Raw genomic sequence first — 14,057 nt, forward strand, 5'->3', positions numbered from 1 at the left:
AGGCCACTGAACCCTTGTAGATGTCTTAGGTTTATGACTCGTGGTTTTTAATACTAAGTTATGGAATGATAGGAACTTCTCAGGCTCCTGAAGGTACACAGTGGAAAGCAAATGTCTAAGCAAATATGCCAGCATTTAGTATAAAATGCAGCCGAGTGGTTGGCACTAGCTGTGAGAGGCCTGGAATTGACTATACAGTCTTTTGTTCATGGGTTTCCAAGTATAACTTTCCTAACACATGACCAGAGAATCCTTTATTCCCCAGGAAGAATCTACTTCTTAACGCTTTTCTTTAACTTTAATCCTGTTAAGTTCCATGTTTAAAGTAAGCAGCCAGGTTTACCAAAGGTTTCATCACCATAATTATTAGCAATTTTAGCTCTACTGATGCCAAGTCTGTTTTCCAGCTGGGATAGCCCTACCCCTTTGACTTAGATGGGGAAGAAAATTGATTTTGACTCTGGTATGTTTTTAAATTTCAGGGATAGTTGCTGTTCTCTTCTGTGGAGTCACACAGGCACATTACACCTACAACAATCTGTCGTTGGATTCCAAAATGAGGACTAAACAGGTAAAAGAAAAAACTCACTACAGGCTTTGTCTCTTTTCTCAGTGTAATGGTTATGTGGCAATTCTGGCCGGGCACTTGGAAAGAATTTCATTAGTAAAGGAAGGCAGTAAGCTGAAGGCTTCGTTATAGGTTGGATATTTATAGATTTTGTTTTTCTTCAGGATAACTATTAACAATTCTCTTGGTAAGCAAAAATATAGTTATAATGGTCTCTCCCTCCTGAGAAATGTGGAACGTAGACTGTCAGTCTTGAAGATGAAAGGCCCACCGTCAGTAATAATTCGCAGTCACTTACATGTCAAAGCATTATAAAGCATGTGAGATTGGGTAGTTTTATAGAAAGAAGGAAATGAAGAAGGATAAGGAAGTAATGTTTGGTCTTTAATTGGGTGCTTTTGCTTTCAAGTAAACTCAACTGCCAGTTGTCACATAAGCAGAATGTGTCTCCCATATGCCAGGAACACATCTGTTTTGATATTGGCGCATAAACACTCACAGATTCCTTCCACAAACATTTGCCGCATCACCCCTGTGTGCCAAGCACTGTGCTTGGTACAAGGAATAAAAGGGCAGATAATATATGAACCTGCCTTTAAGTGCTTCATTATCAAGTCTGTTGAGGAGGATAAAGATGTGCAGTGAGCAATTAATTATCCACAGTGTGATAAGTACTGAGATAGAAATGTCTATATAGGTTGTTTGGGAAGAATTCAATAGGGCCTCCTCCCATGGTTAGGCCTGGGAAGGTGAAGAGAAAGTTTCCAGAGATGATAGCCCAATCGGGAGCTTGAAATACAAATAGAAGTTAATTAGGTAAAGATGTGGGATCCAGTGGGGGATGAGAAGGTAGCAGGAAGGGCATTCGAAGCCAAGGTTGTAGCATGGACAAAAGCTCTGAAGCAGTTTACTGGAGCACTTTAAATAGTTCTATGTGGCTAGTGAATGGGGTAAGGCTGAAGTTAGTGGAATATAGTATGTGATGAGACTGCACACACAGCCAGAGACCAGCTTATTGAAGGACTTTCATACCTTGTGAAGAAGTTTAGACTTTAACCTAAAGGTAATGGGGAGTGGCTCTAACAACAGAAATTTATTGTGTTACACTTCTAGACAGTAGAAGTCTGAGATCAAGGTATAGGTAGGATTAGTTCCTTCTGAGGGTTCTGAGGGAGAATCTGTTCTATTCCTTGTTTTTACCTTCTGGTGGTTTTCTGACAATCTTTGTTGTTCTTTGGCTTGTAGACACATTATCCTAATCTCTGCCTTCATGTTCACATGGCATTCTCCTTGTGAGCATGTCTGTCTCTAAATTTACCCTTTTTATAAGGATACCAACCATACTAGAATAGGGACCCACCATACTCCAGTATGACCTCATCTCAAGGACATTTTCAAGGACCCTATTTCCAAATAAGGTCAGATCCTGAGGTACTGGGGGTTAGGAATTCAACATGTGAATTTAGAAGGACATCACTCAGCCCATAACAGGAAGTCATTGAAGTGTCTTACGTAGAGTAATTTTCGGATAATTGAAGTTCCATTTTAGAAATATCAACTGACAGACAAGAAAAGCATATATCAAATGGCACTTGTATCAACTAGCTTGTGCTGTATAACAAGCAACCCCAGTGGCATTTAACAGTAAACACTTATTTATCGTGCATCTGCAGGGCTTAGCTCTTTTGATCTGGGTTGATCTGGGTGGCTCTATTTGTCTCAACTAGGATGATTCACTGTCTGTGGGTTTGGTGGGGCTCTATGCTAGAGTGGGCTTGTCTGGAGCACCTTAACCAGTGCCCCGTGTCTGTCATTCTTCTCCTGGCAGAAGAACAAACCCCCGTGTGCCAGTTCATTTCAAGCTTCTGCTTGCATCACATTTCCTAAACATCCTATAGGTAAAGAAAATCACATGGCTGAGCCCAGGGTCAAGGGGCTGAGCAGGTCACTAGCTCACAGTGGGAGAGCACTGTAAAGTTACATGACAAGGAACATGGATATAGAAAATTATGAAGAATAGAACCAAATTATTGCAATCTATCCCAAAATGCAAATGGAGGTAGATAGGCTCCTATAATAAGCCCAGTGATGCTGAGAACATCTGATGTTGGGGCAGTGGGAGTGGGAAAAACCCAAAAAGACATCTAAGCAAACCTGTGATTGGCTAGGCATTCCTAAACAGTTTTCGAAGACTTACCTTAAAGCTCTGTAAAATGGCTATTGTTTTCATCCTTCTCTCTTTGTCATGTCCCAAGCTCAGCTGGACCTGAGCCCATCTCCTACCTACCCAGCAGGGATTCTGCAAGGTCACCCTTATCTCTGCCCATCAGAGGACACAGAAGATGCAATTACAGACATTTTAAGGAGCCCCAATTTCAAAAAATGAACCAAAAAACTGATACCAGTACGTAGAAACTTCCTATACATAGTCTCCTAGGATCCTTTTAATTATGGAGACTACTAGCATTCTCTAGAACTTAAAGGGAAATATCCTGGGCTGGTTTTTCCTGACCTCATATGGTTCTCTGAGCATTTATATTCTGAAAGGCTGAACTCTGTTTAGAGACTTGCACTTTTAAGTCACGCTATCTAGACTACTCAGCAGAACTTCAAAGATAACTCATCTCATGGCGAGACAGCAGCCCAGCACCTAGGGGAGACAAAGCCAAAATCAGTGCCCCACAGCCTTCTGTTCTCCTCTGAATGGCTTGACAAGCACTCCCTGACGGGCTGCCAGCATCCATTTTTACAGCAGTCTCCTTTAGGGAAGGAGATTTTTACAAGTTCATTCTTTAACATCCAGATAATTGCATCCCTCCATCTTTGCTCTTCCCATCGCCTTCTTTCCTGGGTGTCTGGTTCATAGTAGGAGCTTAATGAATGCTAATTCCCTTCCCTTCCCTTCTCATACCTTTCTCACTTTTTTTCTTTCAGGATCTCTCATTTTCTATTTATTTTTTCTCGCGATATATGCATACATAGCAACTGTGCATATTTATACATGAATATATATGCATACATCTACACATATATTCCCCACTCTAGCATATAGAGTCCGAGGTCACCATTTTAAAAAAACAATGAGATCAAGTACTTTAATGAACTTCACAGATCAAAAGCCCTTGGCCACATCTGCACCAATGTAGCAAGCAAAGTTTAAACTCCATGTGGGAAACCAATTATAAATTGTAAAGAAAAGCTGAGGCAGGTATTATAGAGATTGCCACTGTTTCCTTTTGAAACGGACAAAGGTTTAGAAAGTATTATATGACAACACATGGTTACAGAATACATTATCTTCCTCTGCATCTCCCTGAGTTGTGTTCATTGTCAGTGGGAGAAATCGCCTCTTTGCCTCTGTCCCCAGGACTGTTTAATGGGAGTGAAGGAAGTCAATTAGTGAAGTGTAGGAAAAAATCAATGAAAATCAACTTTGTGTTATAAAATCCTTAGTTATGGGCTTCCCTGGTCGCGCAGTGGTTGAGAATCGGCCTGCCAATGCAGGGGACACAGGTTCGAGCCCTGGTCTGGGAAGATCCCACATGCCGCGGAGCAGCTAAGCCCCTGCTCCACAACTACTGAGCAATGAGAAGCCCGCGCACCGCAACGAAGAGTAGCCCCCGCTCACCGCAACTAGAGAAATCCTGTGTGCAGCAAGGAAGGCCCAACTCAACCAAAAATAAATAAATAAATAAATGTATCTATTAAAAAAAAATCCTTAGGTAATATGATTTACTAAAGAATTTTATTCCTGGACTGTGCCTAGATCAGCTAATGAAACGGCTATGTCTGGATACAAAGACTTTTGAGAATTAATATATCCTTTGTAGCTTCAAGAATTAGAGTCCTTTTTTAAACTGCAGATTTACATTAAAATATGTCTTGTAACTGATAATGACCATCTAGATGCCGGTGAATTGATTTTCACTCCAATCCATGAAGAAACATGTAGCATCGCTGTGTGTTAGGCACAAAGCAGCATAATAGAGACGTTCTTGTGCTGTTACCCACCATGAGGACTTCTATTTTCATAGCAAAGCCCTCTAGTAAAGAGTATATGAACATACGTGGCAACCCTTGCCCTGGACTCAAAGCCGTTTGCTTACTTTAGGGTGTGCACATCTAGCTCTAGAGACAGACAAATACTGCAAGCCCTGACTCTTGACCTAGAAACTGAGAACCATTAGAGATACTCGAGATGGACATCAGCACACGACAGTCTGTGAGCCTAGAGGTCTCACCCTGAAGCGTCCAGAAGACCGCATACCAACCTCCTGACCCCACTCACACATGTCCAGGCCTGCCTCCCAACCCCTTCCTCCCTCATGCCCTCACCCGCTAGGCAGGCCTGGGAGCTGATAATCTGGGCCAGATTCCAGGGTGTTTCCATCAGCTGTCTCTTCCTGGCCTGAAGCTAACTTGCAAAACCACGTACTTCTCTACCATCCTTTTTTTTTTTTTTAAAGATTAAAGGGTATCCTTTAATTTTTTCTCCAAGGTTTTGGGTTATTTTTTTTTTAATTTATTTTATTCAAGTATATTTGATTTACAACGTTGTGTTAATTTCTGCTGTACCGCACAGTGATTCAGTAATACATATATGTACATTTTTTTCATATTCTTTTCCATTATGGTTTATCACAGATCTACCATCCCTCTTAATTAGAATTTCTCCTTCCCTTCCTGCAGTTTCCACCTAAAAATTACTTCTACAGATACACATGGGTGTACAATGTTAATTTAAATAATTAACATCTATAATGCATTAACGTGTACAAAGTACTTATTTAATTTTTACTTACTTCTCTACCTAAGTGGTAGCTCTTCTTATTATCACTGATTACCTTCATTCATTCATCTAACATTTTGTGAGAGCCTATTTTGTGCCAGCCGCTCTTCAAGGTGCTGGGATACAAGAGTGAATCAAAAAGAATTGCTAGTAGAGGAGTTTGGAGTAATCAAAATAAATAAGCAAAACATACAGCGCATTCACGTTAAGTTATAAGGCCAATGATAAAGCAAGGAAGGGAGGAAAGAGTGTGTGTATATGGGAAGGCAGGGTTGCTACTTTAAACAGCGTGGCCAAGGAAGGCCTCAAAAAGAAGGTGATCCTTGAAAGAAAGAAAAGAGGGAGCTATGTGGACATTTGGGGCAGAGCTACCCAGAAATTGGGAACCACGTACACAATGGCACCCTGGAAAAAGGTGACCATTGTGGCTGAGGTGGAGTGTACCAGGGGAGAGCATGAAAGACAATATCAGAGCAGTGACAAGGGACGGGTCCTGGAAAGCCTGAACAAGGTGGGAAAACACCAGAGGCTTTTAAGTTCAGGCATGGCATGATACGATTTAAATTTTAAAAGGAGGGAGGTGTCATGTATTAACTGGAGAAGATTGCAACATAGCACGTTTGAGGGACAATCGACAACCAAGTGCTGATTTGTTACATTTGAGATGTTTGTTAGTCCACAAAGCAAAGCTGTGGATAGCCAGTTGGACAAAGAATTCTGGAGTTCAGGAGCAAAGTTTAGGCTACAAGTATAATTTTAGAAGTCACCAGGATAGAGATGATATTGAAAACATGAGGCTGGATGAGATCTCTAAGGAAATACTAGAGGAGAGATCCAAGAACCAAGCCTTGAGGCACTCCAATGGTGATAAGAAGAGTCAGGAACCAGCAAAGGAGACCTAGAGGGAGAAGCCAGTAGGAAGAAGGAAAACCAAGAAAGTATGGTGTCCTGAGAGTCAGATGAAGAGTCTCCAGAAGGAGCATGATGAATGGTGCCAAATACTGCTGAAAGGTCAAGTAATGTGAAGAACATGAACATCATTGATGACATTGATAAGAACCCTGTCGGTGGAGTGTCAGGGTAAAAGCCTGAATATAATGGGTTCAAGAGAGAATGGAAGGAAAGAAATTGGAAACTGTGTGTATAGACGAGTCTTTCAAAGGATGGGGAGCAAAGAAATGAGATGATAGCTGGAGGGAAAAGTGAGGCCGAAAGACAAATCGTTTTATTTATTTATTTATTTATTTATTTATTTATATTTATTTGCGGTACACGGGCCTCTCACTGTTGTGGCCTCTCCCGTTGCGGAGCACAGGCTCCGGACGCGCAAGCTCAGCGGTCATGGCTCACGGGCCCAGCCGCTCCGCGGCATGTGGGATCTTCCTGGACCGGGGTACGAACCCGTGTCCCCTGCATCGGCAGGCGGACTCTCAACCACTGCGCCACCAGGGAGGCCCCGTTTTATTTTTAAGATGGGAGAAATAACAGTACTTTTGTATGCTGATGGGAATAATACAGAGTAGAAGGCCGTGTGTTAGAGGGTTTGCCAAGACTTATGAGTGGCAGAGGGAAATTTTTAACTTAGATTTTTTGACTTGTATTCAAACTATTTTGCCTTTTACTATTCTTTGATTAGTAAATGGGTTTAGTAGCAATTGGGGGGCTTAGCATCATTTATTCAGAAAACCTTGAGTGGATGGATAGATGAATGAGTGAGTGAATGAATGAACGTTTGGCTATCTTTATTATCCTTTTAGCTACTTAGTCATTTATCTTATATTTAATTCTGTCATCTTTGAAAGTCTTTCAGTGCATTTTAATTTTTTTATTAAAATATAGATCGAGATGGACATAGATGTGTTCGTGCATTTATTTTTGAAAAGCCAGATTCTTTGCCTAGCATTTATCGGCAAACAATGACATCTTCATTACAGCACATTCTTTCCAGATGCTTATTTTATTTCCATTCCCCCCAGATGATATTTTGAGTGTTTATCACCATTGAATGGAAAAGCAGCAATGCAAATCCAAATTTAAATTTCCAATAAAAAAAAAAAGACAATGGGAGCCAAATTAGATGTGCTGTGCATGAGTTTGTAAAAAGAAAATTCAAGAAAAAGAACAGGAATGTGGGGAAATCCAGGTGATATGGTGAAAAGAACACTTAAGCGAGAGTCCAGAAAGCTAGTTTGCTCATTATCTCTACAACTAATGGTGGGGCCTTGGATAATTAATTTAACACCTGTGAGCTTCAGTTTTCTCATTTGTGAAATGAATGATTGAACTATATGACTGGGTTTTAAGGAGGATGCTGTAAACCTAATAATTCTCTGACTTGACATAGAGCATAAAACACGCATCTGGTTCCCTCTTCCAGACTGGAATGGGCAGGGATCACTTGATTACAGTGCAATGCATAAAGATGAGAGAAGCAGTCAAAGTTTGCCATTGCTCTTGTTGACAAATTGTTGGGCAGACCATTTTAATAAGCTGTCAAATCAAATCCAAGGATGAAGCTGTAGAACATCAAAGTCCTTGATTTATCCTGGAGTGAAAAGTTTCACTGACGGCTGGGTACTTTTTCCTGGAAAAATTCTCTGTTCCTACCTGAGTGATTGTAATGGGTTCTTCAAAGACTGCCTGCTTCCTTGGGGTGGAGAGAACAAAGCTTACATTGCTACCACTCAGTGTCAGGGTCTGACTGAAGGGCTTCCCAGCTTTTCATTTCAAGCATGGTCTGAGTGTGGACTAAGCACCACCTGGTTGCATGGCAGGCACCATGCTAGAATCCAGGGAGACAAAGGCAAAAAAAAGGCAACCAGGAGACTGAATTGCTCCCTGGAGGCAATGTGATTGTGGGTTGGGAGTTTTAGAGATGGCTATAAAGATAATTAGGAGATTATCATGCAGATTTCATAGGAAATGAAAACAAAGAGAAAAGAGTATGCAAAAGCAGAAAACTAAGAATGATCTTGACAAGTCCTAGAGACAAAGAGATAGCGCACTCTGCCTGGAGCGCAGGTTCCCTTGGGGAAGTAGATAGGGGTGGGTTTGGGCTGCTGGTGTAGGTTGTGGAGCAGGAAAGGGAAAGGTGTGGGAGAAGGTTGAGGATTAAAATGGAGAGGTGAGTTCAGGTGGACATTTTAGTGTCTCATTGTGCTGCGTTTAGGAGAACTATATTCTTTTTTTTTTTTTTGCGGTACGCGGGCCTCTCACTGTTGTGACCTCTCCTGTTGCGGAGCACAGGCTCCGGACGCGCAGGCTCAGCGGCCATGGCTCACGGGCCCAGCCGCTCCGCGGCACGTGGGATCTTCCCGGACGGGGGCACGAACCCGTTTCCCCTGCATCAGCAGGCGGACTCTCAACCACTGCGCCACCAGGGAAGCCCAGGAGAACTATATTCTATAAGGCTCATACTTGCTTAAGGCTTTTAGACATAGAGATGATGATAATAATCAGATTTGTGCCTTACAAAGATAATGAAGGTAGGATCATGAAGAAAATGACATCAACCCATGATATCAATCTCCCTGCTCACCACACTTCCTTTTGATAAATGCTTACATATGTAACGTCTAAATTTATCTTAACCTTCTGTGGCTCTAGGTATACTTTTGTCCTGTCTGATCTCTTAGGATGTTGTGGTCTATATGAAAAGTTTATGGAAATTTACCATTTAGTTTTGTCTTGAACTTAGGAGTTGCTGAATTAATAAATAAATAAATGAATGAGTGAATGAATTATGACCTTTAACATTCCAAGATAAAAAATAGAGAGGGGAAACAATGTATGCTAATTAATAGTTTTATTTAATTCTGATATGATGCATTAATTTAAATGTAATGAGTTGGATGTACAAAGCAAATGTCTAGGATAATCTTGAGATATTGAAAGAAAGATCAAGTGTAATTCCATTGCTTGTTTCCTGCAGTGTGCCTCTGCCTTATTGATTTGCATTACAGTGGTTTTTGATTATGGTTTTGTGCAATTTTTCTCCATCACTTTTAACAAAAGCAAGCTCGTTTCATCCCAGTTACCTGTTCTGAGGCACAGAGTAGAGAGAAAGTCGGGGGCAACAATGCCCCTGTCTCCCTGGCTTCTGAGAAGTAAGATCAAAGATATCTTCATAAAGCATAGAATTGCCATTTTTAAAAAACTCTAATTACATTTCTTTTGTCAAGATTTCTACCACTTTTCTTCTTCCCTTCATTCAAAGTACGTTTAAAAATACCATCCTAGAAGGGTTGAATTCATAAATGATGGCAAAGTGCTTAAATTTCTCCTTAGCTAAGCTGGTGATTCTTTCCAGTGAAACTCATTATATTGTATAAAGGACACTTAGTAGTTCAGCTAATAAGTGTTTTCTTTTAAATGCTAATGAGAGTGGAGCTCCCACATAATGGCAGGAACACACTGTACTTTCGGTGCCCAGAAAGAATTATTGTCTGTGAACCCCTAGTTAAGAAGCCGTATGCCACAACCAACTTGGATTAGAGTAGGGGCCACAAATGACCCTTAGGCGCCCTCCGTAGTAGGTATCTCCTATATGCCAGGTACTAGGGCCCAGGGAGAAATAAAGCCAAGTAAGACATGAGATGTGCTTTCCCTTGAAAATTTTTCATGTAAGTTTTCTTGTCTGATAAAGTTGTAACATAAAGGTACCGTAACTTCTCCATTAAATTTTAGCTACTCTTTTAACCACACATCTGTGTTTGTTTATCATAGTATATAATTGCAGTTGAGAATTTTAAGTCATAAAATCTAAGAAGTTCAGAGCAAGGTGGGAATATAAAGATAAACTTTTAAACCCAGAATTATATTGGAGGAAACTGAAGCCCAAGGAAGTTCGATGGCCTGAGGGGTAGAGTCAGTTCTGCAACCCAGGGGCCAACCTGGGCATAGACCAATGCTCAAGGGATATGCCCTGCAAGCTAAAAATACCCACCTCCAAAAAGCAACCTTTGGTGTATTACTTATCTATTGCTGTGTAATGAATTACCCTAAAATGTATCAGTTAAAACAACAAACTTGTACTATTTTGTATTGTTTTTGAGGGATCAGAGCCTAGGAGCATCAGCTTAGCTGGGTAGTTCTAGCTCAGGGTCTCACATGAGGTTGCAGACAAGCTGTTGGCCATGGCTGCAGTATCTGAAGACTCAGCTGGGCCTGGAGGATCCACTCCAACATAGCTCACTCACATAGCCACTGGCAGAAAGCCTCAGTTCTTCACCATGCGCCTTCCATAGGGCTGCTTGGGTGTCCTCATGGTGTGAAAGTAACTTTCCCCCAGAGCAAGAAGAAAGCAGCAATGCTCTTTATTAACTGCTCTCTGAAGTCACACACTGTCACTTCTGCCATATTCTGTTTGCTAGAAGCAAGTCACTAAGACCAGTCTACACTCAGTGGGAGGGGAATTAAGCTCCCCCTCTTGGAAGGAGGAGTTTCAAAGAGTTGTGAATATATTTTAAAACTACCGTGGAACCTGATGCCATTTTGGGAAGTGATTTTTTGATTATGGTTTCAATTTCTTATATGATTGAATACTTAGGTTTTCTACTTCCTCAGTCAACTTTACTTTCCTAGTAAACCATCTGTTCTCTCCAGCTTTTCAAAAATTTTAATAACAACAATTGTTGAACACTATTACCTGGCATTATAAATATATATTTCACATAAATTATTCCAATTAAAATTCACCAAAAAATTCAGGAGGTAAATAATAATATTAGTCATATTTTACAAGCCTTAGAGAAGTTAAAAAGGTCACCCAAAGGATAGAGCTGTGCACCATAACCCATTATTATTTTAATGTCTTTTTCATATATTTGATTGTAGACTTTTCCAGTAGACAGTGATGTGTATGTATTTTCCCCCTTCTTTAATTTATGAAACTGCATATTATACTGATCATTTTAAGAAATAGCACTTGGATTTGTTTATCTATTCTACTACCATGTTCTCTAATTCATTCCTTTCTCCTTTTATCACTGTCATTTTCTTCCTCTCCTTGGGCTTCGCTTCTTCCTCCCTGTCCCCTTTGTAGATGACAATGAACCCAAGTAACCCTGTCCTTGCCGACCAACACTCCTCCCTTTTCTCTTCTTTTCCTTTCTCAGCCTTAACACTAACCAGAGACGGCCTTGATAGGTAGAACCAAGAATGACTTTTCTTTTTCCACCAAAGTATCGATGCTGTCACATCTCCTATCCTATTCACCTCTTTATCCTGTGACAGATATTTTATTCCATTTTGCTGCTGTTGTTTTCCTCTTTCTTCAGGATTCATCAGTTCTATATCTGAGTCACCTGCCAGGACTGTCTATCTCTACCCAATAGGCAACATTTTGGGGATCCATATTAATTCACCATGACATTTCTTGCCAACAAGATTCAAAGCCTTCTCTTAATTTTTGTCTTATCTTAACCCTAAGAAAGTATACTTACCTCATTTGGCATTTTCTAAAATTTAATTTTTTACTACGTTTTCCCCAAAATAATGGCTTTGTATTCTTTACCACTATGTAGAGCTTCAGTCTTTCAGAGAGATGGTCCTCTCTCTCTCTCTTTCTCTTGCCCTTTGTCTCAATTTTTTCTCTCATTTCTTTCACCTTTAGAAAACAAGAAAAAAAATCATTATTAATGCTTAAGTATTAACATATAAATATATATGATCCATGTCCTTCTGTGTATGAGTCTGATTCACTGCTTAATGGGAAAAATTTATCTGAATAGGTTTTAAGAGATCAGCTGGCCTGGTCCCCATTTTGATGACATTCAAGACAGATGGTTGCTCATTATTACCTTAAAATTTCTAAGGATGGCAATGACATAACCCCCTTGAACAGCCCATTATAGTTTTATCACCCTGCTTGACAGGTGCAGGTATGAAGGGCTTCAGTCTCATAATGGCATTTTGGGATGATAAATGGAAATTACTGTAATCTTTCTACTCATTTTAATTAAATTTGATTGATGCAGCACAGAAAACATCAAGGCTGGATACACGCACCAGAGCGTGTGTTTGTTAAAGAATCTGCCAAATTTAAGGATGCCATTTCCTTGAAGGTCTTGAAAGATGCAGCAAATGGATTTAATAAAATGTTAAGTCTTTGTGCAATTCCTTCAGAAGAGAAATTGAATTGCTTCTGGAGGCACAGCTCAAAAATCCAAAAAATCTCATCAGTGGAGAGATGATACAGAACTCCAAATTACCCGAAAGGAAAATCTAATAAATGAGCATGAGACTTTGGTTTTAGGAAAGTCACTTAATGCAATTGTTCTGGGTTGCATTGAGAAAGAACTTGATTGGAGTCAGCAGTGACCGATCTGTTCTTGAGGGAGAAGAGAATGTCCCTTATTATGGACTGCTTTAGCAGTGAACACCCAAACAGCAAACTATTCCTGATGTATTTTTCCATTGGTTCCAAGATGTTAAAAATTATGCTTGAAAACATACTTCTTTTCCCTTTTCGTACTGTGCCTTGTTCCATTCCAATTAAATTTTCAAGGACAAACTAGAGGGGCAAAGATGCCTGATGGAAAAATGAAGGAATTCTTCTGTTGAGAAAGAACGTCTAATCTTTTCTGACATTATAGGTAACTGAATTTACACAACTCTTCTGTTCCCCAGAGATCTGTGAAAATGTGGTCCTTGGGACTCAGATCTGGAAAAAATGTTATTTTGGGTTTCTAGGACAATGACTTCAGACCTCAGCACTAGTCATCCTCTGACTTGCTTTTCTTGTCTAAAGATGCTGCTCTGATGATAGCACAGGGACCTACAACATAGGGCCGAGGTAGATCTCTTGGCCAACTAGAAACAGACAGGCAGAGAAGGGCTCCAGGTAGCACGTGGGATGAGATGAGAACAAGCTGAGTTGCACTATCATGAGTTCTGACACAGCAGGTTTCTGGAGAGTTACTGTGAAGTTCTATGAGCAGCCTCTGGGTTCTTTCCTAGGGTCACAAGGCGAACTATATCTCAGCTGTTTATTCCTTCTGCAGGTGTTCCCAATGGTGGTTTGTAGGCTAGTGTGATAATGATTCAACTTTATGACACTGCCTGTACTTAGTTCTGGCATAAATTAATGATGTACACCACCCTCTTAGGGAAAACACCACCATTCTTCCCCTTTGTGCTAATCTGTTGTTTGGTTTTTGGCTTGCTTTTATAGTACCAAGTGGGGGCAGGTAGTCTACAGGGGTCTTTTGCTTCATCCAAGTTTATTAGAGACAAAAGAGTTTGAAACCATCTAACCTTCCAGGGAAAAGTAGTCTGATTTTAAAGGAACATTTCTGGCTTGTTTGGCCCTACTGAATGTTTCATGTAATGGCTGGACTGTTGCTAGGACTCAGATACACTGGCCTGTGGAATAAAGCACCATTCCTTAAGGGTCTTCCCTATGTTCTGGGCAAAAAAGTACCTTATTAAAGGCTCTAGAATGTTCCCAGGCACTAATACAGGCATCTAGCCCTAGTTCCTGATTTGTCCAAGGTCCAGACAACCCAAGGGAAGGAGCTTGAATTTTATCCCTGATTGGGCTTCAGGCATGTAGTGATATATGTATGAGGAAGGGGTTAATGACAGAAGCCAGACACAGAGAGGAATAACCAAACCCTTAAGTGGGAAATTCCTATAAATGGGAAGGGGTCTAGTACAGCCTGAGGGTCAGCATCTTTTTGTGGGACTTTGTGAGAATGG

The 14,057-nt window shown here is 40.6% G+C and overlaps 1 protein-coding gene across 1 annotated transcript in view; it reads left to right on the forward strand.

Annotated features, from left to right (window-relative positions):
- SLC9A9 (solute carrier family 9 member A9) overlaps positions 1-14,057 on the forward strand; it is a 538,561-nt gene that overhangs the window by 274,611 nt on the left and 249,893 nt on the right. The window contains exon 9 of the mRNA XM_019934313.3: positions 483-571. Coding sequence (XP_019789872.2) covers positions 483-571 — 89 coding nt within the window. The remainder of the gene's footprint in view (positions 1-482; positions 572-14,057) is intronic.

Source organism: Tursiops truncatus, chromosome 4 (assembly GCF_011762595.2).
Source record: "Tursiops truncatus isolate mTurTru1 chromosome 4, mTurTru1.mat.Y, whole genome shotgun sequence".
NCBI classification, from domain to species: domain Eukaryota; kingdom Metazoa; phylum Chordata; class Mammalia; order Artiodactyla; family Delphinidae; genus Tursiops; species Tursiops truncatus.